General features: G+C 29.3%; 4 protein-coding genes and 1 long non-coding RNA gene across 15 annotated transcripts in view; 3 read left to right on the top strand and 2 right to left on the bottom strand.

The window, feature by feature from the left end:
- Nucleotides 1-70: 70 nt before the first annotated feature.
- LOC106790585 (protein odr-4 homolog) lies at nucleotides 71-2,588 on the bottom strand. The gene is made up of 8 exons (XM_014755595.1): nucleotides 2,247-2,588; nucleotides 1,833-2,012; nucleotides 1,561-1,760; nucleotides 1,211-1,385; nucleotides 981-1,127; nucleotides 686-896; nucleotides 420-602; nucleotides 71-343 (listed from the first exon to the last, which is right to left on the bottom strand). The coding sequence occupies exons 1-8, from the start codon at nucleotides 2,337-2,339 to the stop codon at nucleotides 195-197; spliced, it is 1,338 nt and encodes a 445-aa protein (XP_014611081.1). The 5' UTR covers nucleotides 2,340-2,588; the 3' UTR covers nucleotides 71-194.
- A 181-nt stretch (nucleotides 2,589-2,769) lies between these two features.
- Nucleotides 2,770-8,551, top strand: LOC106790624 (myb-like protein X). Of its 2 annotated transcripts, XM_014755671.1 has the most exons (4): nucleotides 2,770-3,088; nucleotides 3,172-3,237; nucleotides 6,051-7,801; nucleotides 7,929-8,139. In XM_014755671.1, the coding sequence occupies exons 2-4, from the start codon at nucleotides 3,195-3,197 to the stop codon at nucleotides 8,049-8,051; spliced, it is 1,917 nt and encodes a 638-aa protein (XP_014611157.1). In that variant the 5' UTR covers nucleotides 2,770-3,088; nucleotides 3,172-3,194; the 3' UTR covers nucleotides 8,052-8,139. The 2 variants fall into 2 exon arrangements, with proteins under 2 accessions (XP_014611157.1, XP_014611155.1); XM_014755669.1 differs by having other exon boundaries at nucleotides 6,051-8,551.
- Nucleotides 8,552-10,254: 1,703 nt separating this feature from the next.
- On the bottom strand, nucleotides 10,255-16,383 carry LOC106790607 (choline/ethanolamine kinase). Of its 5 annotated transcripts, none has more exons than XM_014755643.1 (7): nucleotides 14,880-15,579; nucleotides 14,410-14,789; nucleotides 14,020-14,132; nucleotides 13,117-13,596; nucleotides 12,652-12,898; nucleotides 10,733-10,897; nucleotides 10,255-10,640 (listed from the first exon to the last, which is right to left on the bottom strand). In XM_014755643.1, the coding sequence occupies exons 3-7, from the start codon at nucleotides 14,130-14,132 to the stop codon at nucleotides 10,527-10,529; spliced, it is 1,119 nt and encodes a 372-aa protein (XP_014611129.1). In that variant the 5' UTR covers nucleotides 14,410-14,789; nucleotides 14,880-15,579; the 3' UTR covers nucleotides 10,255-10,526. The 5 variants fall into 5 exon arrangements, 4 of the variants coding, with proteins under 4 accessions (XP_014611129.1, XP_014611126.1, XP_014611127.1 ...); XM_014755640.1 differs by having other exon boundaries at nucleotides 14,592-14,789; XM_014755641.1 differs by lacking the exons at nucleotides 14,410-14,789; nucleotides 14,880-15,579 and adding an exon at nucleotides 15,932-16,383.
- LOC106790609 (aldose 1-epimerase) lies at nucleotides 16,049-23,261 on the top strand. 6 transcript variants are annotated; one of them, XM_014755644.1, is made up of 5 exons: nucleotides 16,049-16,115; nucleotides 21,501-21,718; nucleotides 21,995-22,362; nucleotides 22,515-22,943; nucleotides 23,113-23,261. In XM_014755644.1, exons 1-5 carry the CDS (start codon nucleotides 16,060-16,062, stop codon nucleotides 23,191-23,193), a joined length of 1,152 nt encoding a protein of 383 aa, XP_014611130.1. In that variant the 5' UTR covers nucleotides 16,049-16,059; the 3' UTR covers nucleotides 23,194-23,261. The 6 variants fall into 6 exon arrangements, with proteins under 6 accessions (XP_014611130.1, XP_014611135.1, XP_014611132.1 ...); XM_014755649.1 differs by lacking the exon at nucleotides 16,049-16,115 and adding an exon at nucleotides 16,740-16,840; XM_014755646.1 differs by lacking the exon at nucleotides 16,049-16,115 and adding an exon at nucleotides 20,266-20,498.
- A 271-nt stretch (nucleotides 23,262-23,532) lies between these two features.
- The window catches only part of LOC106790610, a 4,073-nt gene continuing 2,970 nt past the window's right edge, over nucleotides 23,533-24,635 (top strand). The window contains exon 1 of the long non-coding RNA XR_001382095.1: nucleotides 23,533-24,286. This is a non-coding gene — a long non-coding RNA (uncharacterized LOC106790610). The remainder of the gene's footprint in view (nucleotides 24,287-24,635) is intronic.

Here is a 24,635-nt window from a genome sequence, read left to right as displayed (position 1 = left end):
TTCTGTATATACATATTATGAATATATCGTGTTAATTGTATCTTTAAAAAATTATAATATAGCACAATTTAAAGAAAAAGACTTTTCTTCTGACTATATTTTTTTTATATTATAAATTTCAAATACCAGAATTATCACATTAGTATATATATATACATATAAAAAAAAGAATTGCTTACTTTTTTTGTAGTTAATTAATATAAATGATGGAAAACCATCGCAATAACACCTATAAGAATAGCAACACCTAAACCAATAATGTGTAAACTGTTTAGATGATTCTCAACTTTTTTTATATTTACTGGTATAATAGGAGGACCGCACTGACAATTATCTATGGATTCTGTATTAATAAGAAATTTCGTATTATTTTCTTCACACATTCACGAAATAATATTAATTGTAATAAGTTAATTTACCTGCATGACATTCTATTTCTTTTTGAATGTCTAAATCCTCGACGTCTACGTCTAACAGTTCTTGCAAAGATACTAATGCTTCTTGTGGTTCTTCACCAGGAAATAAATAACTCGATAATGTTACCCTACTTTTATGTAAGTGTATTAATATTCTTCTTGGTGGTTCATGTAATGTAATATTTTCTAAAAAAAGTAATTGATTTTTTTTTAATAAGAATTATATGAAGATATGTTAATAATATTATTTGTATGTAATACAAATGAACCTTCAGGAGAGCCATTTTCCTCTTCGATCAAACTGTCAACGTGCATTTCTAATCTACTGGCCAATGATCTTATTATATCTTCTTTTATTGCAGTAGTAGCTTCTTTGATACTTGTTTTGTCAGTTACGAATGTTTTACTAACCAATTGACCTATCAACCATAATGATTCGCTACAAGGTTTTATTTTTGCTTCTATAGATGTTGATTTCTCCTGTTTAAAATAATCATAAAAATGAAAATTGTATATAATATTGTATTAACTATACAATTGTAAATTTTCTATTGAATTACTAACACAAGGAATGTACAAATCAACTTGCAGTTGATTTTTGTCAGTTTCATTTGCTATTATTGTCTCAATAGCATCTTCTGATGATCTGATTTTTCCTTCTATCGTAATGAGTGCAGAATCTATCATTTTTGACACGTCTTCTAATATTTCCTATAATTCAATATTATACCATATGTTTTTTTCATTTAAAATATATAAACAATGAATATTATAATAACTGAAATTGACAATACCTGCAATTGTTGTTTAAGCGATTTAAGTTCTTTACTCGCTGGTATACAGAACATTCTATCTAAATTAATAGCAGTTTCAAGTTCGATCCAAGGAATCCTCTTACTACGAAACTTGATGTCAACTGGATTCAATGTACATTCTCCTCTCAAATCATCAATCATTTTACAGACATATCTGTGAACGAAAAACTGAAATGTAGATAGAATTAAAATTCAAACACATACGTATAAGTATCTGTTACAAGATAAATCCCTTGCACTATGATTCAATGCACTCACATGTTGTTATAGCGCAAGGGATTAAATAAAAAAAGAGTAAGATCGAGCTAAAAAATAAGAAGTTTCTTTACCTTTGCGTTTTGCTGTTGTAAATTAATATATAATAATATCGATTAACTCCACAAAGATATCTGTTCTGTAAAAAATTGGTGAGAATAATAACAAGAGCTACTGTTAACTTATCTACATTATCAGAATCATCTAAAATATCTTCGGGCCCAGCTAGAAATATGCCAAGTATGCGCATTCCCCCAGGCAACATTCTTGTAACCTTTAATCAAAGAAAAGAAAGAAAAATTAATAGGTGAAAAAATAAAATTATGAAATAGAAGCAAATACTTACATCAGTAGCATGATCTGCTAACCAATATTCCTGTATATCTTGAATAGATTCAAAATCTTTTTTGGAATCACTTTCATCAGTACCATCCAAAGAACTGATCAAAGTTTCTTCGACAACATTTTTAGTACGGGGTGGTGGTGTTCTCGCTAAGTGTATGAAATAATCTTCTTTTTCCAAACTCTATAATATATTTTCATATTATTTATAAATTATTGTGTATATTAACAGTAAAACAAAAACAAAGTAGATATAATTAAAAAAATAATATACAATAATATTAAATTGATATAAAATGTACAGCAACATTTAAAAACATATTTTGCCATAACCTACTTAAGTGTGACATATGTTAGAATAAAATAAAATTGACGACTACGACAATGTTAACAAAATAATAAAAAATAAATATCTGACCTGTCCTAAAATTAATCCCACTTCGTATCCTGACGTACCAAAGGATGTTAAACGAGAACGAAGAGATACTTCAGATATTACAGTACGCCCCATTTTTGTTGTTTTTTTTTAGAACGTATTAAAAGTATAATCTGGCGCGCTTTTAACTCTTCGTTGTCTGGTTACAACTACGTAAATGTCTTCTTTGTTTTATATATTAATGTTTAAAACAAATAATATTAACATTACCCGAATATTAGAAATTATTTAAATTAAAAAGTATTTAATTAAAAGTCAGACTTTGTAAGCACAGAATTTACATTGTAATAATAAATATTGATTATCGTAGTTCTTACGAGCACCATCTAGCGAAGAAACGTAGAAACAAATTTGAGCCGGGTGCCCCTGATGATAAGCAACACGTTTGCATACGCGTATAAAGTCGTCCCGTTTGCATTTATATTTCATTAATCAATTTATTATTTCTATATATATATTTATATATATATTTAATTATTTAATTAGATTATAAATGAACTTATAACGTTAGAAAATGATTTAAAAAATATTATAAGGATATTGTTTTTCGGATAACTGTGTAAAATATTGATAAACGTTTGTTTGCTTTTCGGTTTCTAAGCAACATATATAGTATCTAACTACTCCTGTTTGTCAAAACATGTAGTAAATTTTTTCATCAATATATTCTACGAATGTTAATTAAAGGTGTTGGAAATATAATTAAATTCTCGCCTACTGCTATGCTTTCTACAGAAGCCAATCATGATTACGATGTTCAACCAACTTTCGAAGAGCAACAAGCTAAATTACGAAAGATCGAGGAGCTTACGAATATGTTAAAGGTTAATATTAAATTATTATATTATAGGACAGAATTTTTAATTGAATGAAATTAATAAAAAACATTATTTTATATATTTTCTAGGACATGGATAAGAACTTAACAGTATGCGAGGAAATACTAACGACTTATTTAAGGAAACGATTAAAGGTACGTGTTGAAACTAATGAAAAATTTTAATATTCATACCGATTATTTCTATGAATTCGTATATTTTATTTATTTAATTAAAATGTGACATATAAATGATATTTTTGTATTTATGTATAATATATAATGTAAATAATAGATGATAAAAGAGGATGATGTGTGAATGATAGTGTGAGGATGATAGTGAATTTGTTCACTAGCTAACTTTACGTGTTAACATTTACCTAACATCTATATTTTTATTCTACTTCGATCAAATTAATTTTCTAATTATTATAAATTTGTCATACTCGTGTTATTAGTTTAGAGAATATGATGATACACACACAGACACACTTCTCCAATGATAATCCGTTGATCTTTCATAGATTACCATTTTTTGTACCATCCACCATGACCACCGCCATACCAACCTCCATGACCACCGTACCACCAAGGCCAACTAGGGTACCAACCATTATACCATCCTCCACCCCATCCACCATACCTAAAAATAAAAATAATATATTTTAAGAACAAATGCATAAAATAATTGTTTTAATCGCAGGAAGAAAATTCTTACCAAGGCCAGCCATAACCACCATAACCACCTCCGCCGTATCCCCAAGGACCCCAACCATAACTTCTCTTATTTAATTTTTTATTAGTTTCACCTTCTTGATTATTTGGTTGCGCTTGGAGTATCGTTGTTGGTTGCTCTTCGATTTCCTTATTTTCATTTGATCTCGTAGAGACGATTGTTTCCTGGCCAAAAACCAGGACGATCAACCCAAGAAGCAACTGATAAAACAAATACAATTAGATTTTAATTAGTTCCATAGATTATTGATTACAAAAGACTTCTTCGATGTCTTACCAGTAGCTTCATATTAAGCCACGTGTACCGTTGAACTAACGTGGTCACAGAAAGTTGACACTTCTTTTATACCAAGTTGTTCATGTAACTCGTTCGTCAGGATACATTAAATTCTTAAAACTGGTCCTACTAAGAGAATTGTTTAACTACGTAATCACTTGTATCAAAGACTGATCATTGCACGAATTCGATTTAAGGAGAGAACCTGAACGCGGAATTCAATTGGTCTACGCAGTGTCTACCGGTGTCTTGTTTTACAGACACAAAAACCCATACTTGTCGATAGTGTACAGTTAATGCGACTTGATCATTAATTAAAACAAAATATTAGAATATATTTTTATCAATTATTATCAAAAATAATATCATGTGTGTAAAAATGTTGTTGTCAAATTGTTTCATCATAAAAAGATTTAAATGATAAAAATTGTATTATAAATCAATAGAATTAAATACAATCTCTCGAGATAGATATTGATATATTTTTCTACGATATCGGGGTTTCTGTCTTGTCTGATTAGAGAGCTAGTTTTTGTTCCTTCCTTCTTTGATTCCGGGAGGTTTTGTAGTACTGGATTAGGAAACTGATATCCACACAGGTACACAACACAGTGCCAATGGCGAAAACTTTCTCCTGCTTGGGAATAAGTTAAATAGCTCCGGTGCTTATGAAAGTCGAATCGGAAGGTAAACTCTATCTTTCGATTCAATGTAATTCTTTCTCACAAGACAGACAAACATTTATCATCGTAAAAAAGACCAAGGCAATTCGTACGTTTCGAATCGATGAACCACCACCAGTCATTTCGCAAGAATATCATGAACGTCTCTTCCCCCTTTTTTTTTTATTTGCATTATTATATGCAAAATGATGTAACTTATCGGAACGGAAGTATCTAACCACCATCAGTTGTCATTCCTTTCAATTAATTTAGGAAAAACAATTTTTCAATACTTTGCGTTCATTTACTTGTGTAATTTCGTTATTGTCGTTTTTCTTTTTTTTTTTTCTATTATTTTTATTAATTAATAATGCATCAGCGCTTTCACTCGATCAGAATGAAAAAACAAAAAGAAACTAAACGAATTTCTGATTTGTATAAAACACGAGTTATTAAATAATATCTAAATATACATAGAGGTGGATTAAAATATTGAATCAAAGTTTAAATAGATTCCGAAAAAGGGGGAAAGTTTCTATTCGGGAGAACGTTATTATTTCTTTTTACCAACCAAAAAATTCTTCTAGGATATGTTTCGCGTTATTGGATTTTAACGAGTTTTCAACGTGGAATAAAATAAAATAAAATAATAAAAAACGTTCATTTGTTAAGTCAACCGTGATCCATAAGATTTTATGTTATTTAGCAGAATCAATAGTATCAGTTCGTCAGTCTTATGAGTTTCCTTTTCTCTACGTAGTACAAGTAAAACTTGCCGCTTCAGTTGTCGCAAATCAACAAGTGGATGCGTGTAATTGAGGAGAAACTCTCTCGACATTTCTTTCCGATATTATGCAAAAATTTATCCTCTCTAATCATACGCCATTCCTTCTCAGTTCAAAGAATCACGTTGACTGGTAAACATTAATATATTTTTAAATCACCGTTAAAAGAATTTGTATTTCATGAAATCTTTGTACTCATATTTTGATAAATTCGCGAGTGAAATTATTTTCTAGAACAAAACGAAATTTATTAAAAATATTAACAAAAGTATTGTGCCATGTTGTTCGATGCGTGAAACTTGAAAATAAATTTATTATTAACAATGAAACTCTTCGAATTATCATACTGTATACTCTACTTATTTTATTTCGTATACGCAAATGGCATCGAGTACAAAAACTTTTCCATTCCGGAATTATCTTCTATCAGAAATATTTACAATAACAGCGAAAATTTGAACATCACCGATAAGTATCGAGACAAACGTGCATTGGGTTTGATTTTGTCAGGATTAGCACAAATATTTGGATACAACGTGGCCCCGATACAATTGTCAACGCTACCAAATCCAATTGGAACTGACAATAATGCAGGTGCATCTGGGAACAATCAGAGTCCTTCTATGCAACCACCGATGCAACCACCGATGCAACCACCGATGCAACCACCGATGCAACCACTGATGCAACCATCGATGCAACCACTAATGCAACCACCGATGCAACCACCAATGCAGCAAAGTTCGTCATCTCAAATGATGCCAATGTCGACAACCCCAGCACAACCAAGACAAAGAGAAACAATAAGATTTACCGGTGTTGTTAATTTTGGGAATAGATCCGACGTGATTGGGCATTTGCAACAATACGAAAGAATATTTCATGGTGATCAAACAGCATCTGCTGCACCATCATCACCATCACCGTCGTCATTATCATCATCGATGCCACCACCTGTATCAACAACTCCAGCATCATTCAGTACAATGTCATCGTTTGATATAAGGGATTCCTTAAAATATAGGCCACCATTGTTGACTCCTTTTTTAGTAAAAATCCCTTTACCGATAGCACCTAATCTTCCACCACCAATATCTTCAACAATGATAAACAATTCTCCTAAAATGAATATTATTAATGTCCCACGTAAAAAGGAACAAGAAATTGTTTATAGGAAGAATGAGAATATTGAAAATTATAGCGTCGAAAATAAAGAAATTCAAAGCGAGAAGGATGTTGCCAGACCGGAAAGTAAATTTCAACATAATATTTATATCGATGAACCATATTGGAAAAAGTTGCACGAGGCAAGGATTGCTCAATTGGAACGCCAACAGGAAGAATATGCTGAAAGATTGAAGGAACGTGAAAGAGAACGAAATCATAGTTATCATCCTAAACAGGAAGAAATAATAAATCCACAAAAGGAAGAAGGGGAAGGAGAGGAAGAAGAAGAAGAGGAAGAAGAAGAAGAAAAACAACAAAATCATAATTATCAGGAAGAGGATCATTCCGAGCAAGAAGAACAATCGAAAAATCGCGAAAAAGAAGATAATGATCGAGAAGAAGTACATCCAGAAAATATTAAAGAAGAAAGGCACGAAAGTAACGACGAGGAATCCGAAAATTCAGGTGAACGATACGAAGAACATCCAGGATATCCACGAGGAGGTCCTGCGAATGAAAAACAACGATTACAAAATACCGGAAATGACAAAGATTACGAGAATGATTCTTATAAAAATTATGAAAGAGAAGAAAATATCAAAGAACCATTACCTATAAGTGATTATTACGAACAAGAGAAACCACCCCAACAATTACGCGACAGTTACGGTGAAATTTTAGATAATCGTGCATTGGTGGACGAAAGAATCGCTAATTATTTCGACAAGAATAAGAATCAACAAAATGACGATAAGGATTCTAATAAAAATTCAGAATCAATCAACAAATCCGAGGAAAAGTCTGAGGAACGATACGAGTTGATAAAAATTGAACGGAACAACGAAGATCCTTACAAACAAATTCGAGAAGAATATGCTATAACACCATTGGAAAATAAATACGAAGAATTTAATTTAGAAACTACCGATAGATCGGAATTAGAGAATATCAATGTGTCGGATAATCCAAATAACGATAATGATCGATACGATCAAACTACTACGAATACAAATGATCGAATTGAGGATAGCGAGTCTAATTTATTCGTAGATAAAACTAAACAAATTAATTCGAACGAATTAATATCTAAAAAGGTAAGTAGTAACATTCGTAATAATAATAATAATAATAATAATCCGATAAAAAATAAAACGTTTGACGAGTTTGCTTTTGTTAAACACTCGCCGTACATTTTACCAATTCGTTATGTTAATGGGCCAGACGAACTCGAAGAAGCTAGAGCACGTCGTTTTCATTCCGAAAAAATCAAGAAAGCTAATCATTCAAGAAGTATCATCGAAGAAAAAAGATTACCAAGAAAAAAACCAAAAGTGGAAGACTTAACTCCGAAAATTGGGCTTCCGGAAAGATTGACTGCGAAAAAATTGCACGAAGGTGAAACTAAAGAAGTTCAAATTTGGCCGGCACCGTTTGATTTTATTTTTGATAGTACGGAACAAACTAACGTGATCGTTCCTATTAATGATCATGATCGTTTAAAAGAAAATTTCTATCGTTCAACTGTTACTCCTACTCGTCGTAAAATTGTTTATCAGAATAATGCTAATAATTTAGGATATTTCACAACATCTGTACCGGCGCACTACGAAATTTATCACCAATCTATTTTACCTTAATAAACAAATGTTTAGATCGTTTATGGGTTTTATTGTAATCTAGAGAAATGAGATATATATATATGTTAAAATAAAAATTAATGTAATAAACTTTATGCTTTTTCTTTTGATTGCTCGTATTTTGTTTGTTTAATGTTGAACATATTATAATTATTATATACGTTACGTTGTATAAAATGTGATTATATAGATTGTTTTAAATAAATCTTAAAATTGTTATTATAAAGGTATTATTATTGACATTGTGTGTTTCTTCCCCTCGAAAGACAGTGTACATAGAATATCATAGATCGTAATTGTCGTTGAATTATTTTCTTCTGTTAGTTATAAATAATTATCTTTTGTTACAGGATAAAAAAGAAGAAATAAAACGTCGCAACGTGTTAGAGAATAAAATGACCGAAATATTAGAAAATTTAAAGACACGATTATTGATCGAATAAAACGAAAAAAATATATATTTCTATAGACATATAATAAAGTATGTTATTTATATCATTTGCCATTTAATAATGTTCCTCATATATATTTTATTTTATTTAAAATATAAATTATAATAGTTTCATTTCATTTGTCAAACGCACAAATTCAATTTATTTCTTTTGAATAATGTTAAAAACAACAAATATATTTAATTAATATTACGAATATAATAAAGCGATTATATAGAACATTTTTAAAGAGCATCTTTATTTAAAAATATATACATATATTATATATATTATATATATTATATACGTGTATATATTTACAATATAAGATTCAAATATTTGTTAAAGAATCTTCTTTACTATTTAAACTATACTTGTGTGTGTGTCCCTATATATTATATATTATATATTTATTTGTACAATAAAAATGCGATATATTATCTCATCCTACGGAAAAATATAAAGCAATATTATACACAACACTGGTAGTAGAGAGCAGTAAACAAATTTAAAAATGGACATTTATCATCACCCTTCGCGATGATATCAACGATAATTAAAATTAATTAACGATAAAAATAATGATCTGCAATTTTTCTTTTCATTTAATATTCATTTATACAAATATATATATATATATATATTTAATAATTAATAATATCCCTAATCACGCAACGCGAATATTTCTTTGTGCATCGTCAATTGGATCATCTGCTCAACTTAATTCTACCAAAATTGCTTTTATATTATAAATAATTTTTTTTTCAATGATGATAATATTTTAATGACATCCTCTTTATCCTTCCCTTTTTTTCTATTTCTTTCTTTGCAGAATCTAATGTAAAATAATCGATAATTATTAATATACACAGATTATTGTGTGATAAAGAAGATGGATAATATTGCTGTTGAATTTAATTGAAATATTTACAGATTAATTATGCGAGAACCATAAATAAGCTCTATCGTACCAGATTCTATATATTTATATTTATACTAAGTGTGCAAAATGTGATATCTTTTTTTTATTTTTTCTTCTTCTTCTTCTTCTTCTTGCTTTTTATTTTATGTAAAAATAAACGTGAATTATTCGTGTATTATCTATGTTCGTTAAGTACAGTGCAATTATTTGCAGGCAAGTTCACTTTCACATTGTAAACAATTAAGACACATATTTATCAAATATTCGTAATGACCGTTTTGTTGGATCTTTTCTGTTTTCTCTATTCTTCCACAAATATATATTTCTATCACACCCACATTCCCTTGTTACTTTAACTGTTATAATCTTTTCATTCCTTACAACTCGTAATAGTGAATATTTTTGTTATTCCTATTTGATCATTCCCGAATACTCCCTTAATCTTTTTTCAAAAAGATCAAAACATCGATCGATGTATTTTTACTTCTATATCACATCTTTCCATCGTAATTTCTTTCCTATCTCTCTGGTCTTTTTTTATTTATTTTTTTTTTTATTTTGTTTTTTTTTTATGAAAAATATGTCAAATGGAAAGATTCGTCCATTGTATGTCGCGATAATTTCTACCAATGGGTCGGTGTTCCAAATTCTTTTCTAATACTAGTACATATCAGCCATATTTGCTTTTTATGCTTTTTTTTTTTGTTTCTTTTTTCAATGTTGTTTTTATCAATTGTTCATTGACGTCTAAGGGCTGATAAAAATAAAATTTTCCCATTTAAGGGAGGAGAGTTTCACTCTTCGATGATAATGATTATTTGTTATTGTTTCAATCAGTATCGGTTACTTTTCTCCTGTTAATGTCGTGCAACGTTGATTGTTCTGACATTATCAATTTTTCTTTTAAACATTGGTAATTTTTTAGCCTGCATACTGCATAATCCTACAAGTATACCAAATATTATTAGATATGATAAATAAAATGCAACTTTTATAGATAATGATTTTTGCTTTATGGTAAAGTCATTAATTTACCCAATATCCAAACGGTATTTCAGATAATTTAGCATTGACAATACTCCAGAGTCCCCAAAACAAATGACTGGCTAAAGAAAATATTTTAATTTCCATCATAATACGTTCTTCTTCCGTCTGTGATTCCTTCTGGACTGTTCTCAAGTAACTCTTGATAAAATTGAGCTGTTGGGAGAGAGAATATCACGATTAGTATTAACAAGAATATATACATATTCCAATATATATATATGTGAATGTTCAAAATTTTTCATCAATTATTTATCTATTTTAATGATGGCAAACAAATTGAACATGTATGCTAACTAATTTGTCTTAAGACAAATTGATTATGTAATACATTATCTAATATTTGATCTTATATGCTTGAAAGTTAAACATGCCTCTATGTTTTAACATCAAATTTTAATTTTAACAAATATTCATAAAGAAAAAAGAAAATGATAAAGGTATGTTTAACTATAAAATAATATATATATATATAAATTTGGAGACCTTTGATTTTCTGTTTTATATAATTATATATATATATGGATGCATGTGTGTCTGTGTTTATGTGTGTGTGTACGTGCGTGTTTGTTTGTACATAATACACTTTCTTTTTCGCGTATATAATATAATTCAAATATTCTTATTAATACAGAAGGTGTCTCCTTGTTTTAATCTTCTATATTCATTAATATAAAAATATTATAAATTGATATAATATGATGATTCTCTCTCAATAGACACGAATCCAATTATTATCTTTGCTTGTAAAACAAAAATCACACTCGTAGTTTACTTTTAATTCGCATAATATAGAAATATACTTTATATATATATTTTTTTAATTTAAAAATGATTTGATCAAAAAGATAAAATAATGATTATTGAGACCAAACAAAACGAATGTTCGTTTATGGTGTATAATCGTCGTTCGAAATAAAACAACATTTAATATATCAATGATAATAATAAAAAGAAAAGAAAAAAAAAAAAGACAGAAACGAAGGACACACACAGCCTTTTTTTTTTTTTGATTGGTTGCATCGAGAATCTACGAAGATTACGGATTCAACTATCGTGAGTGCGTGTAGAAGTACTCTAGGTTCGTAGACGAGCAGATGTGGGAGGGTGTGCTGTTTCGCCATGGGGTAGATGGCACACAGGTGGTTCTGGTTCCATAACTTGGAGAGTACGAGTCAGGATACGTCGCAGTGGCAAGATTCATATGCCGCCCAATTTATCCTGATAGCGTGCATCGATCCTGTCTCTCAATCCCTCAATTGCAGTCCTGTGAAACTAATACATACACACGCAACACACGCCAAGGTGTTCACCCTTCTCGCAAATAGAACAATACAACAAATGGGCTTAACGCGCCTGCTTCTCGCACAAATGTTGTTGGTACGTATCTCGTTTAATTATTAAACAAAAAAAAGAGAGAGAGAAAGAGGAAACAAAAAAAAGGATTACAATTGTATTTGAAGTAAATCGAAAAATAACAAGGAATCAATATCGTCTTACAATTTCAACACGTAACGATAATAATAATAATAATAATATTTGAATAAAATAATAAAGATTTAAGGAAAAACAAGATATGTACTTTAAAACAAGTGCGAGTTACGTTAAGTTATCTTAAACGTTACTTTTTGTACGCGAAAAAATACGATGATAAAATATATATATATATAATATATAAACTAATGCATAAAACACAGTAGTTGTGCATTTGTTTATAATATATGTATATATATGTATATATGGATGGTAGGAGGAAATGCTCCTAACGATAAGTAACAAATAAATAAAAATGTAGTTATAAGTAATCGAGGGAGAAGGGGGGTGGAAAAAAAGCTGATGAAAAAGCCTTACCAATTCATTTGTTTATCTAATTTTGCGACCCTTCCTTCCCCAGTATCCCGCTAACTTACCTTCTGCTCTTTAGAAGGCCCAGAATCAGTTCGTTCTTGGAAGAATGGATAATTCCCTTCCGTGTAATCGTACTGCCATTCGATGAAATGATTAGCGATATCGAAGCCTCTGTAGTTGTATGAACAATATTCAAAGTCGATAACAACTAACTCAGTTTTCCGTGAGTTTTGTCGTAGAAGGATATTACCCTCTTGCATATCGTTGTGACAAAATACTACTGGATATTTTTCTCGAGCGACAAGGTCCCTGAAACAAAAAAAGAAAAAGGTAAAAGAAACAATTATTACGAAACAAACACTCAATATATAAACATATAATCGCGAAATTTTAAATAATCATTGATAAATTATATCAAACTGTGCCATTACAATTATTGGAAAGATGGTAGGAACTTTTTATATTGGATATAATAATTAAGAAATGAATTTTTATATTTTTTTTATAAATAAAATATATATTTTTACCTGAACCAATTGATTTCCTTTTCGAGATCTATCGATCTTAGAGTGTAAACGTTTTCGTGTTGACGGGGATCTACCTCATCAACAGTTTCTAAAATATCTGTTGCTGTGGCAAGCCACTTGGCCATGGTATCCCATAACCAAGTAGGTTCTTTACTAATCGGTACTTGCATCGTGTGTATCTGTCCCATTTTTTCACCTATCATCGTGCTCAATGTTGGATCGGACAATTCTTTGGTTAACAATGGTCTAGCCGGTATGTATTCTTCGATACGTCCACCGGGAAATATGCCGTGCAATTTGGGACCAAGTCGCCTCTCTGAAAGTAGCGTGAATATGACGGATTCGGTGATAAGTCCCTCCAACGCCCTTTCCCCGTGTACTTGACCGTACAATCGTAATAAAACTTGCCGCGGTTCTCCGCGTATTGGTACAGCACCGTCTGGCAATTGAACATTGTAAAGCCAATTACTCAGGCCACCGCTAAAAAAGAAAAGGAAAAATATAAAAAAAGAACCGGTCAAATAAATCAATAATATTATTTATATAAAACTATTTTAACACACACTCCTCGTATATTACAATTTTTATAGCACAACAGCGTTTCTCAACTTACGCGAGTCTTAAAAGTTTTGTAACTGAAAAGTAATGGATGGCAATCTTGCGTGCATTGATAAAAGCCAATGAATTTATTTCAAAAATATAATCAGCAAATTTTTCTGTAGAATGTTTTCGCGATAATGACGCGATACAACAGGTGTATCTTTTTAAGATAATAAACAATGACTCCAGTCTACTCAGGTTCATTAAACACTGCTGGGTATATGATTAAAATAAAGTCAAGAAACGCTGAATTAGAGCTTTACGATATTATAGGTATTGTAAAATAATCAAAGATTTATTAACCTGATACGTTTTAGGGTAATGTTCTCAGCAGTAACACGCTTCCAAACACCATGAAGATAATCTCGACAGATACGTGCAGCTGTTTCCCTCATCTCGAGATTTTTTCCTGACATCTGTATGAGAGAAAAGAACAAAAAAAAACACACACACACACACAAAAGAGAACATTAGTGCATTGTAAACAATATATTATTAACATAAGTGAAATAATTTTGTGCAAACGATTATAATATATTATCGTTAGATATAAATATTTAAAGACAAAATAAAGCTTAAAGAAAAACAGTGCTTTGCAAATTAGCCTAACACGAAAGATTATACAAAAATGTGAAGATAGAAGGATGCATTTGTTGAGTGCCATAACCTTAATTATTATTCTATATATCGAACCTGCTGATTGAAAACGGTAGTTCAAAGATATTTTCTTTTCTTTTTTTAATTTTCCTATTTAATTGATCCTATAATCTCAATTGAAAATTTGTCTTTTTGTATTTATATTTAAAAACGATGGCGCGCTTTTATTACAGGTAGAATTATTAGAAGTAGTAGAGGAAGAATACGAAGAGACACGCCTTCGTATCCTGCAAATGACGCAGATTCCTCCTCGAAGTTACTCCTGATCGTTTCATCGACGTTTATAATTCAATGGATTCCAAGTACAACGAGGAAGAGAATGAAGAAGACGACGACGCGATGCACACAATGCACACTATTATTTTCTAGATTTTTATCCATAAATTAGATACTAATCGTAGACACAATTATACACACTGCAAATGGAAACAAATAATTCTTTCACACATTCCTCTATTCGATTTGTTCTCGTTTTTAGTTTTTATCGAAAACAAAAAAAATAATACCTTTCGCGTGATATTGAGAAGAAGTTTTTTTTTTATAATTAAAGAAAAATATATATTATTTAATTATTTTGCCACCATTATTCTTGTTAGAAACATTCTTGTGACTCTAGCACCTGTCTTCTACGAATATTGCACCGAATGTATGATCGCAGGCCTGCGCATCGTACCGATCAATGTTCCATTTCCAAGTATCTATATCTAATCATCTTTCTTTACATTTAAATATTCTTTTTTACTATTTGTAATACGCTTCACATTAATTTCTATTGATAAAAAAGAAAGTTATACTGAAATTGATCGTTATAAAAAAAGGATTAATTTACGTTCTAGTTTTTCCAATGATTCAATCCTGTTTACCGTAACCAAATATGTCGTCAATCGATTTCGAAATAATTTAAAAATGGCGCCACTACTTGCCATCTACTAAAATCACAACGAACTGTGTATAAACTTAGAGCGCGTCGATAATTAAATAAATTTAACAATTTTATTTGTTAAAATATATGAAAGAAGATATTATTAAAAAAAAATTAAAGGAAGAGAATTTTTTTATTTTCTTCATAAAAATTTTCTTTTTATTTTATATAAATTCATTTCAATTTTTTCCCAAGAATAAACAATCACAAAGAAAAAACAAAAGAATACGATTATTTTAAATAATCTCTTTTAGAAATTAGTTTTTTTATCCAAAAGAAGAATTAAAAAAAAAAACACGTAAGAAAGAAGAGTTGTAAGCATTAAAAATAGTGTTCTAAATCTCGAAAGTTATTGGTCAGACCTCTAGCGTAAAACAAGCATAGTAACAGCTAGAATATTTTTTTGTTTACTCAGTTTTATATTTTACGAGAGATTAGAAAAAAATGACGTGGTACTGTACGAAATGTGATTAGTAGAAATAATGAAATAAAGTATAAATATTACGAAACTTTCTAATATTAAAAAGTGCACAATTATATAAAGAGAGAGAGAGAGATAGAGAGGCCTAACTTATAAATAAAATAATAAATTTGGAAAAGTATGTGTGTTGCACGTGTCCATTTTTGTATACGCACCTTGTTTTCTACGCCCATCTTAGTTTCAACGAAATACTCTACGTTATGTAGTGTTTCGACAAAGAAAATCTTTAAATCGAGTTTATTAACACTGGTTTTTGTTTTCCCCTTTCTTTAGTGGATTGACTATGGGAAAAGAAGAAAAATCACAAGTAGAACGTGCAAATTTAGTTTGTACAGATCGGTGTGTGTCAATCTAACTTCTTCTTCTTCTTCTTCTTCTTCTTTTGTTTTGTTTTTTGTGTTTCTTTTTGGGTAACTTTCTTGTTACTTTAAAATGGCGTTTAATGGTTCTCAACCACGAATGTGTGTTCTCGATTGATAAGAAATAAATGATAAATGTTTTCTTTTTGTTATACTAACCAAAGTTTAATGATAACAATATGTTAACAATAGTGAATGAAACAATGGGAAAAAAAAGAAAATTTTGTGATAAGAGAAACAAGAAAGTTAGAGAAAGAAAGATATAGAAAGATTAATATAATAACTTTGTTAAATCTAACAAATCTATTGTATATTATCTAGTTTGGATAATAATAATAATAAATGAAATGTAAGTAGAGCTCAGTCACAACACGTCAATCTTCTAAAGAAGTTGAAACGAATATGATACAGTTGGTCGAGTCACGCATTAGAATGAGCTGCATGTTATTAGTTTTAGCCAGGTTCTCGAGGACAATCTTTGGAGTGGGGTGATCGCGAAATCTGATGTAAAGAACCACTGTATAAACATTTCATTAAGTATGTGTGCGTGGCAATCTGCCAATGAGAATCGTACCAGTACGGTATTGACCAATCATCTTTTAGATAAGGAAAAAAAAAAACATCATGTTGCTTTTTGTGGGTTAATTAACACTGCAAGGAATATAACGTAGACTAAATAAACATCACGGAATTGTATACATGCAAGTTAGTAATAAATCATAGTAAGAGTTGAAGGAAATGCACTTATATTAAACTCATGTTGTTGTTGTTATTGCTGTTGCTACAACATAAGAGTTCGCATTTGCACCTGGCCTTCAATTGTAAATTATCCTCCACTAACTTGCATTACGTGTTTCTGTCCAGTGTTGCAAACTGTGAAAATATTAATTACATATAAGTGGGTCACTTTTTTTTTCTTTCCATCCAATTAAATATCCTTTTTTCTTCATTTTATTATCTCTTCAAGAGATATTTATCTATTGAAGAGATAATCATTGTTTGCCAAAAAATAATATGGGATATAGTTTTAATGGGGGGGGGGGGGGAAATTGAGTAAAAGGAAATATTCGTCGAGGTAGATGCTTTGAGAAGAATTTATTTTTTTTTTACTAGAAACACATGTATTTATTTATATGTATTGGTGCATGCATGAGTCATATATTGTTATCTTCTTGCGATTCTTTAGCCTTTCATTTTTTATTCCACCCACATTATTGTAATTTTCTTATTACGATGATTTATTAATACATATTAAATGATGTTCTTTTAATATCAGATAACAAAGTTTTTGTCATTCAAATTAAAGGGATGTTGTATCGAACGGTGGGAATAATAATACAACATTAATCATGTTTTATTGTCGCATTGCAGTCTACCTGCATTGATAAAGAACGTGCTTACTAATCTTTATATTATACTTTGCGCGGTTTTATCGGTAATAAAATGTTTTAAAATATTAGAACATCTGTGGTTAAAAATGGTTATTAAAACGAATATAAAATTGATAATAGGTATTAATAAATTAAAATATTATACTATACAAATTTGGTTGCAGTAAAACAGAGTGTTATAAAACGTTCGCTTGATAATCCACAAAAAACAGAGTACTACACTTATTCAAAAAATAAATATATTATATATTTTTAATTGTATTAATTAAGAATTCTTTTTACTTTGAACTATCGTAGAATATATTGTATTAGTATAGTACAGTATCTCTGATACGGTTTGTATTAGAAATTCCGAGCACGTTTGATTAAGATTAAAACAGTAGGAGGCGTAGATAAATTTTTCAGAATTTTCTAACTCTGCGGAAACGTTCGAGATATCTCATTTGCAATAAATTAAACTATGTGAGACTATACGGCTCGTTCCGGATTTGTACAAAAGTGCACATTACACACACACACACACATATATATATATATATTCAATCTAACGACAAAGTTATAATTTTTCATTTTCATTTTATGAGTTTATTGGGTCGATTTCTTAGAAGTCGCGTAAAATCTTCAAGATTTTCTTACATCTGCGTATTATCGTTTTAAGTGATCATTGTGATAGATAGATCTTATCTTGTTATTACGTGTAGACACTCTATAGTTTAAAAGAACGACTAGTTGAAATAGGAAACTGACGTAACTTTTCTAACATGAGATTATTTGAATTAAATTGCATAGAGCTCAACATTTTTATGCTTGTTACCAGGATGCATAACAGATATCATTAGATTTCACGTTTTCCTTTTATTTTCGAGATCTTTTCAATTATAGAAATAAATAATAGATCGCAAAGTTTCAAAATGACGATTATAGGTAATATGCACGCAGTGCATTTATGATAATTGTCGCGGATTATGTATAGTAAATGTTATTAGACATATATATATATATATATATATATATATATACATACTTGAATTAATTTATTTTATTAATTCTTTAATTATGTAGACTTAATTAAAAGAGAAAAAGAGAAGTAAATAACAGGATTATTATTTAACGAACAAATATGTTTATTTCAAATGCCCTAATAAAATGCCTGACTTATTTGTCTTCTTCATAATCATAAGGATAAATATTTTTTATATGATATATATAGTATTTGAACAATGATAAGAGCAATCGGCATATTATATTACACAATCCCTAGAGATATTATCAAGATTTAACAATTTATTTCTTGTAATAGAGAAATTTAAAGACGAAAGAAAAATACACGCAAATTGGAATGAATCATAAGAAATGAGTAAATTTACATTTGTTTTTTTTATATGTACATATGCCGTTCGTGGAATTAACATTCGTCGAGGTTTTAACTCGTGATAGTAATAAATAATTACAGGAGTAATTCTGATATCGGAAAAATTTCATTTCTCTATTGTTTTAATTATACAATTATTATGTTGAAATGTCCTATGTAGAAATTTTACAATTAAAAAATATCCATCGTTTATAAAATTACCTACCTGAAAATAAAATTTCTTTAATCTTTTATTAAACTTTCCATTACGAAACATCTGTGCTGTCGCTTATCAGCAAGTAACACTCAAAATATATCAACCTTTCATTCTGTTAAATCAAATACAATTTTGCAAACTAAACAGTTTTACGATAAATATAAAACAAACGATATCGAGATATAAATGATTAAATATATTTTTTTTAATTAACTTATTAAATAAGAAAAAGAAAGAAAGAAAGAAAGAAAAGAAAATAAATTAAGATGAATGGTAAAAAGTATCGCGTTGACATTGAAATGAATTTGTCCTTGTTTTGCAGAAATTTTTAATATTTCCTATTTACGCGCTGCAACCTTCAATGCATTTAGAAACCAACTTGTAGTATTTTCAGACGTCACACAGTCGTGACAGTTTAATTTTGAATATAAATACGTAAATTTCATCAGAATTTATTCGACAAGTGATTAATGTTTTTAACACTTTCAAATCTAAATGCAATAATTATTGTAAAGTAAACACTTGAACATATCTAACGAATCTATTTTAAGTGAAGTTTAATATTCGAAAAGTTAGAAAAACAATTTCGATCATTTGTAAATAACAAACTCCAATGAATTGTTGCATTCAACTTTGCCTCTTTTTTCTCATGCAGTAAACTAATTACATAATAGTAGATTACACCATGGGTGTTATAAAAAAAAAATATAAAATAACTACTATTAGAAATAAATTGAAAAAAAGAAAAAAAAGAAATAATTAATGATCTAAGAATAATAACAATTATCGTAATAAAGGCAAAGAATACCGATAATTTTTAATGACTCACGTATTACCGACTCACGCGCATTGCTTATTGCAAATTACGCTTACCCAAGCTAGTAATATATTTTTTATTTACGGAAGCGTTAAAATGTTAAACATTTCCATAACTAATATATCAATAAACTGTAATATATTCCCTTTTTATTCCAAATATATTCAAACAATATACATATATGTATCATTTGCGATAAAACAAAACTCATTATTTGAAAATACCACAAATATGTCAAAGTCATTTTTTTTCTATGAACAATCAATTGTTATAGATATATATCTATATAAATTAATAAGAGTTGTCATTTAAAATTCTTTACTTTTATCTTATCGGAATTAACCTTGACTCTTTCTGGATTTACAATTGTCCAGTTAATGTCCGTGAAAAATAAAGTTTCCTTTCACATTCAGTCTTCGAGTTCACGTTACCTTGTGGTGTTCACGTGAAGTTTTATCGATCGCGCGTTTGTAAAGATTAATATTAATCTTTAATAAGATTAGTTATTATTTTGAATTGGTGATTTAATTGTTTATTATGTTTAAAATTCGACATATCAACTTCTTGTTGTTCATACAACTAACTGCGTAAGATATATTTTGAACATTTATCGTAGCTATATCACAATTTGAATAATATTTTTTTTTATGTATACAAGAAGAGAAAAAATAATATATAAAATATGTTAAGTCATGTAAATAATAACTTAAAAGTTATATTACGTTCTACATTACGTAGCCAACGTAAAATATAATTGTGTGAAATCCAATTATCATTAGACATCATTAATATATATATATATATATATTACATCCCGAAAAATAGACTGGTAGAACCATCTAGCGTTTAAACGTGGTACTATATAAATATTTTGTTAAAATCAACACATTTATTTCAAAAAATATATAATTAAATAATTAATATACGATTAATGCGAATAATATATTTATATAATTATAATATCGAAAATTTGATGAAATATAATAAAGAAAAATAAAGAATATTTTGATATGAACAGATGTCGCTAGTTAGGGTTACGAGGGAAACGTTCAATTAATCTTAAAAAGATTCTTTAATGTTGGTTGACCTCTTATCTTTGATTCCATTTCGTGTGCAAGTAGTCATTCAAAATTATCACCAAGGATTATTGCGTCTTGTAATTTCATTAAGAACAAATTAAATTTGTCTGAGTAAAGTGCGTTTAATAAAATTCAAGTTGATATTGACCTATCGTATTTTAAAGTCCGAGTAATGTGCGTGCCAAACGATACTTAACTACGTTATCTAGCAATTAGCAATTCGTTTTCGTGTTCAGAGTTGTACTTTTTCTTATCGCATGACCTTCACTAACATTCGATAGAATATTGTTGATTTATAACGATAAATCGATAATATCTATCACATTATAATTACAATAATCTGATATTTTATCTCTCAATATTATTGATCATCGCGAAGTATTTCAGATTTGTATTTGTTATTTCGATAAATATTAACAATATTTAATTTTTTCATTGATTTATTTTTATTCTGCATAAATTTGCAATGGCCAAATGTTCATTTTTAAATTGATCCATATACTTGTGTAGATTTGCAATGGCCGAAGGTAAGTCAAAGACAATCAAGTTAATAACGGTCCAGAATTGGGGATCGGCTAATGGAAAACCGGTGGATAAATATACGTTAAAAAATAATGCTGGCCATGAAGTAGATATCATTACATACGGTGCAACAATAACTGGTATCAGATTACCGGACAAACATGGCAACGTTGAGGACATCCTTCTTGGCTTCGACGATATCTCTGGTATATTGATCAATATTATTTTTCTTTTTTTATATATATATATATATATATTATCTTTCGCAATGAAATTCTTTTCGAATAATTAAGAATCCAATTTATCTTAGGCGCGAGTTTTTATTTTAAAATAGTTTTCAGCATATCGAGAGGAAGGGTTAAAAAGTTTTGTATCTAACAGGATGAATGGAAAAACCCCATAATGTTGAAATCTTGTAAACCCATTCGTTATTTAAGATTACTAACGTGATTTCTTTGTAATTTTTTTGGTTATTCCCACAGGATATTTATCTTCCAATAATCCGTATTTCGGTGCGACAGTTGGAAGAGTTGCAAATCGTATCGCTAAGGGTCGTTTCGTTATCGACGGTCAAGAATATCAAGTATCGAAAAATATTGGAGAGAATAGTCTTCACGGTGGTATCAAGGGTTGGAGTTTTAAAGTATGGAACGGTACCATAGAAAATGGTGCTGTAATAATGACTTTGTTAAGCGAGGATGGGGACGAAGGTTATCCTGGTGCTGTGATAGCATCGGCAACATTTACATTGTCGAATGATGGAGAATTATCTATCGAAATGAAAACTTTTACTACAAAAGCAACACCAATTAATTTAACTAATCATGCGTATTTCAATCTCGCTGGTCATGTACGTGATCATTATTATTATTATTATTATTATTATTATTATTATATCAGATCTGCGATTATTTCAATTTTTTTTAAATTTCTATCCCGTTTTATTAAATTGAAAAATCGTTTGTTTGATTTACTCGTACAATCAATTATTTCTTCTTTTAGGGTACGAATGCAAAAGAATTGTACAAGCATCGAATCATTCTTAACGCTGATCGTTGGACCGTTACGGATTCGGATAGTATTCCTACGGGAGAAATTAGGTTAGTCAAGAACAGTATAATGGATCTTAGAAAATCGACGGTTCTTGGCGATGTCATTGATAAAGTGCCAGGTGGAGGATACGATTACAATTTCTGTTTACCCGAAAAAACAGATAATAGCAAGAAAAACAGATTGGTTGCGGAAGTATTTCATCCTAGTTCAGGTAGACACATGACAATTGTCTCAAATCAACCAGGGGTCCAATTATATACCGCCAATTCTTTACCTGCTCCTAATGCCACCGGTATACTTGGTAAAAATGGAAAACGTTATTTCCGACACGGTGCTCTCTGTTTGGAAACGCAAAATTATCCCGACGCTGTTAACCACGTGAGTCTCATTGTATTTTCTTTTTTTTGTTTACATAAAATTATTAGAGATACCTACACAAGTTATTCAAATTATATTGAGTTAATTTATTTCGAAGATATCAATTAAAAAAATAATGAATGAAACTCTTGTGTCTTATAAAATATAATTTTTCTTTTTTTTTTTTTAGGCCAACTTTCCAAATAGTATTTTGAGACCGGGACAATTGTATCTGCACACTGTCTCCTACAAATTTGGGATTAAGAATTAAAAATGAATGTTACATAAATGAGAAGTATAAAACAGAGGTATAACTAAATAAATAATATTGATTCTGCATTTTTTTAATCATTTCTATCGTTATTTCTATTGCGTTAATATTTTTTTTCTTTTTCTTTTTTAATATTTTAAGTTCCGATATAGAAGGAATTTTACTTAACATCGGAGAATTTTTATTTCTATAGGTAATTTAATTAATTAATGTTAGGTGGTGCTGAATATTGAATGATGAAGGAATTTTGAATAATGGAATTATTTCTTAATGATTTCATATTATCTGGGTTTTGTGTTATGTTTATAGAAATATAATAGCAGGTACTAATTATGGCATTGGGCGATGATCTAACACAAAAAAAAAAAGAAGAATGTTCTTTTATATTCAAAACTTATAATTATACTTTTTATTTATCAGAAACTTCCTATCTGCATCTTCACAAAATTTCGTACGTTTTCTTTTTTTTTCCTAGGTTTTCTAAATGATATTTGGGAATGTTCGAAGTTCATTAAACGATTACGCGATCGTACGCGTATCGTCTCTTACAAATATTTTAACAAACGGGAGGAAAGGAAAAGGGGAAAGAGAAAAAAAAATTAAAAAAAAAAAAAAAAGAAAAAACAAAAGAAGAGAACAGAAATATCATAAAGCGAGTATCGATCGATCTAGCAAAACAAAAAAAAAAGGGTGCATCAAATTGTGAGAATAAATATAATACTTAGAGATATAAAAGAGAAAAGAAAGAAGAAAAGGTACCACGCAAGTAAACGAAGGTTGCCATTTGGACTCATTAATGGAATGATTTGTCTGAATGAGACATTGTTGCGTTCTTAAAGTCTTATTGCTTGTTTAGGTTATGTTTGAGATTCGCCATTAGAAAATATTCGTTTGTTTCGATTGTCGTCCAAATTTTTCTGGCAACGGTGACAATTTTGTTACAATATTTGTTTTTCTTCTCTCCACGAAAATAACATTTATTGCACGTTAAATAATACACGGAATATCGTTAAGTAAACTGAACAAAAAGTTTTCTTTCATCGATCATTGAAAAACAAAACCGACAAGTCCAAAGTATTCCGTTAATCGCCAGGTAATCCTCTAATTATAAGTTTTCTATTAGTACCTGTTCTCTTATTAACGCAGAAACATAAAAAATACTTATTGAACATATTTATCTAATAACACAACGTCGTTTCTTCGAAATAAATATCTAACGTGATCGCGTTTACATATTTTTTTTAGAGTAAAATGTTGGTACGCTGAATTTTGTTTTTTGTTTCTTTTTTTTTTTTTTTCTTTTAGACGAATATCGTATCGTTGATGATGATTTTCAAATCATTCTAAAGCGAAAAAGCATTTTATCGAATATCGAATACGGACGTATTATATATATATAATATATAATATATTATATATATATATATATAATAATATAATAT

The sequence above is a fragment of the Polistes canadensis genome, unplaced genomic scaffold (genome assembly GCF_001313835.1).
Source record: "Polistes canadensis isolate GaletaPanama2010 unplaced genomic scaffold, ASM131383v1 scaffold_249, whole genome shotgun sequence".
NCBI lineage: Eukaryota > Metazoa > Arthropoda > Insecta > Hymenoptera > Vespidae > Polistes > Polistes canadensis.
Note: the sequence above shows the minus strand (reverse complement) of the source record. Positions and strands in the feature narration are given on the sequence as shown.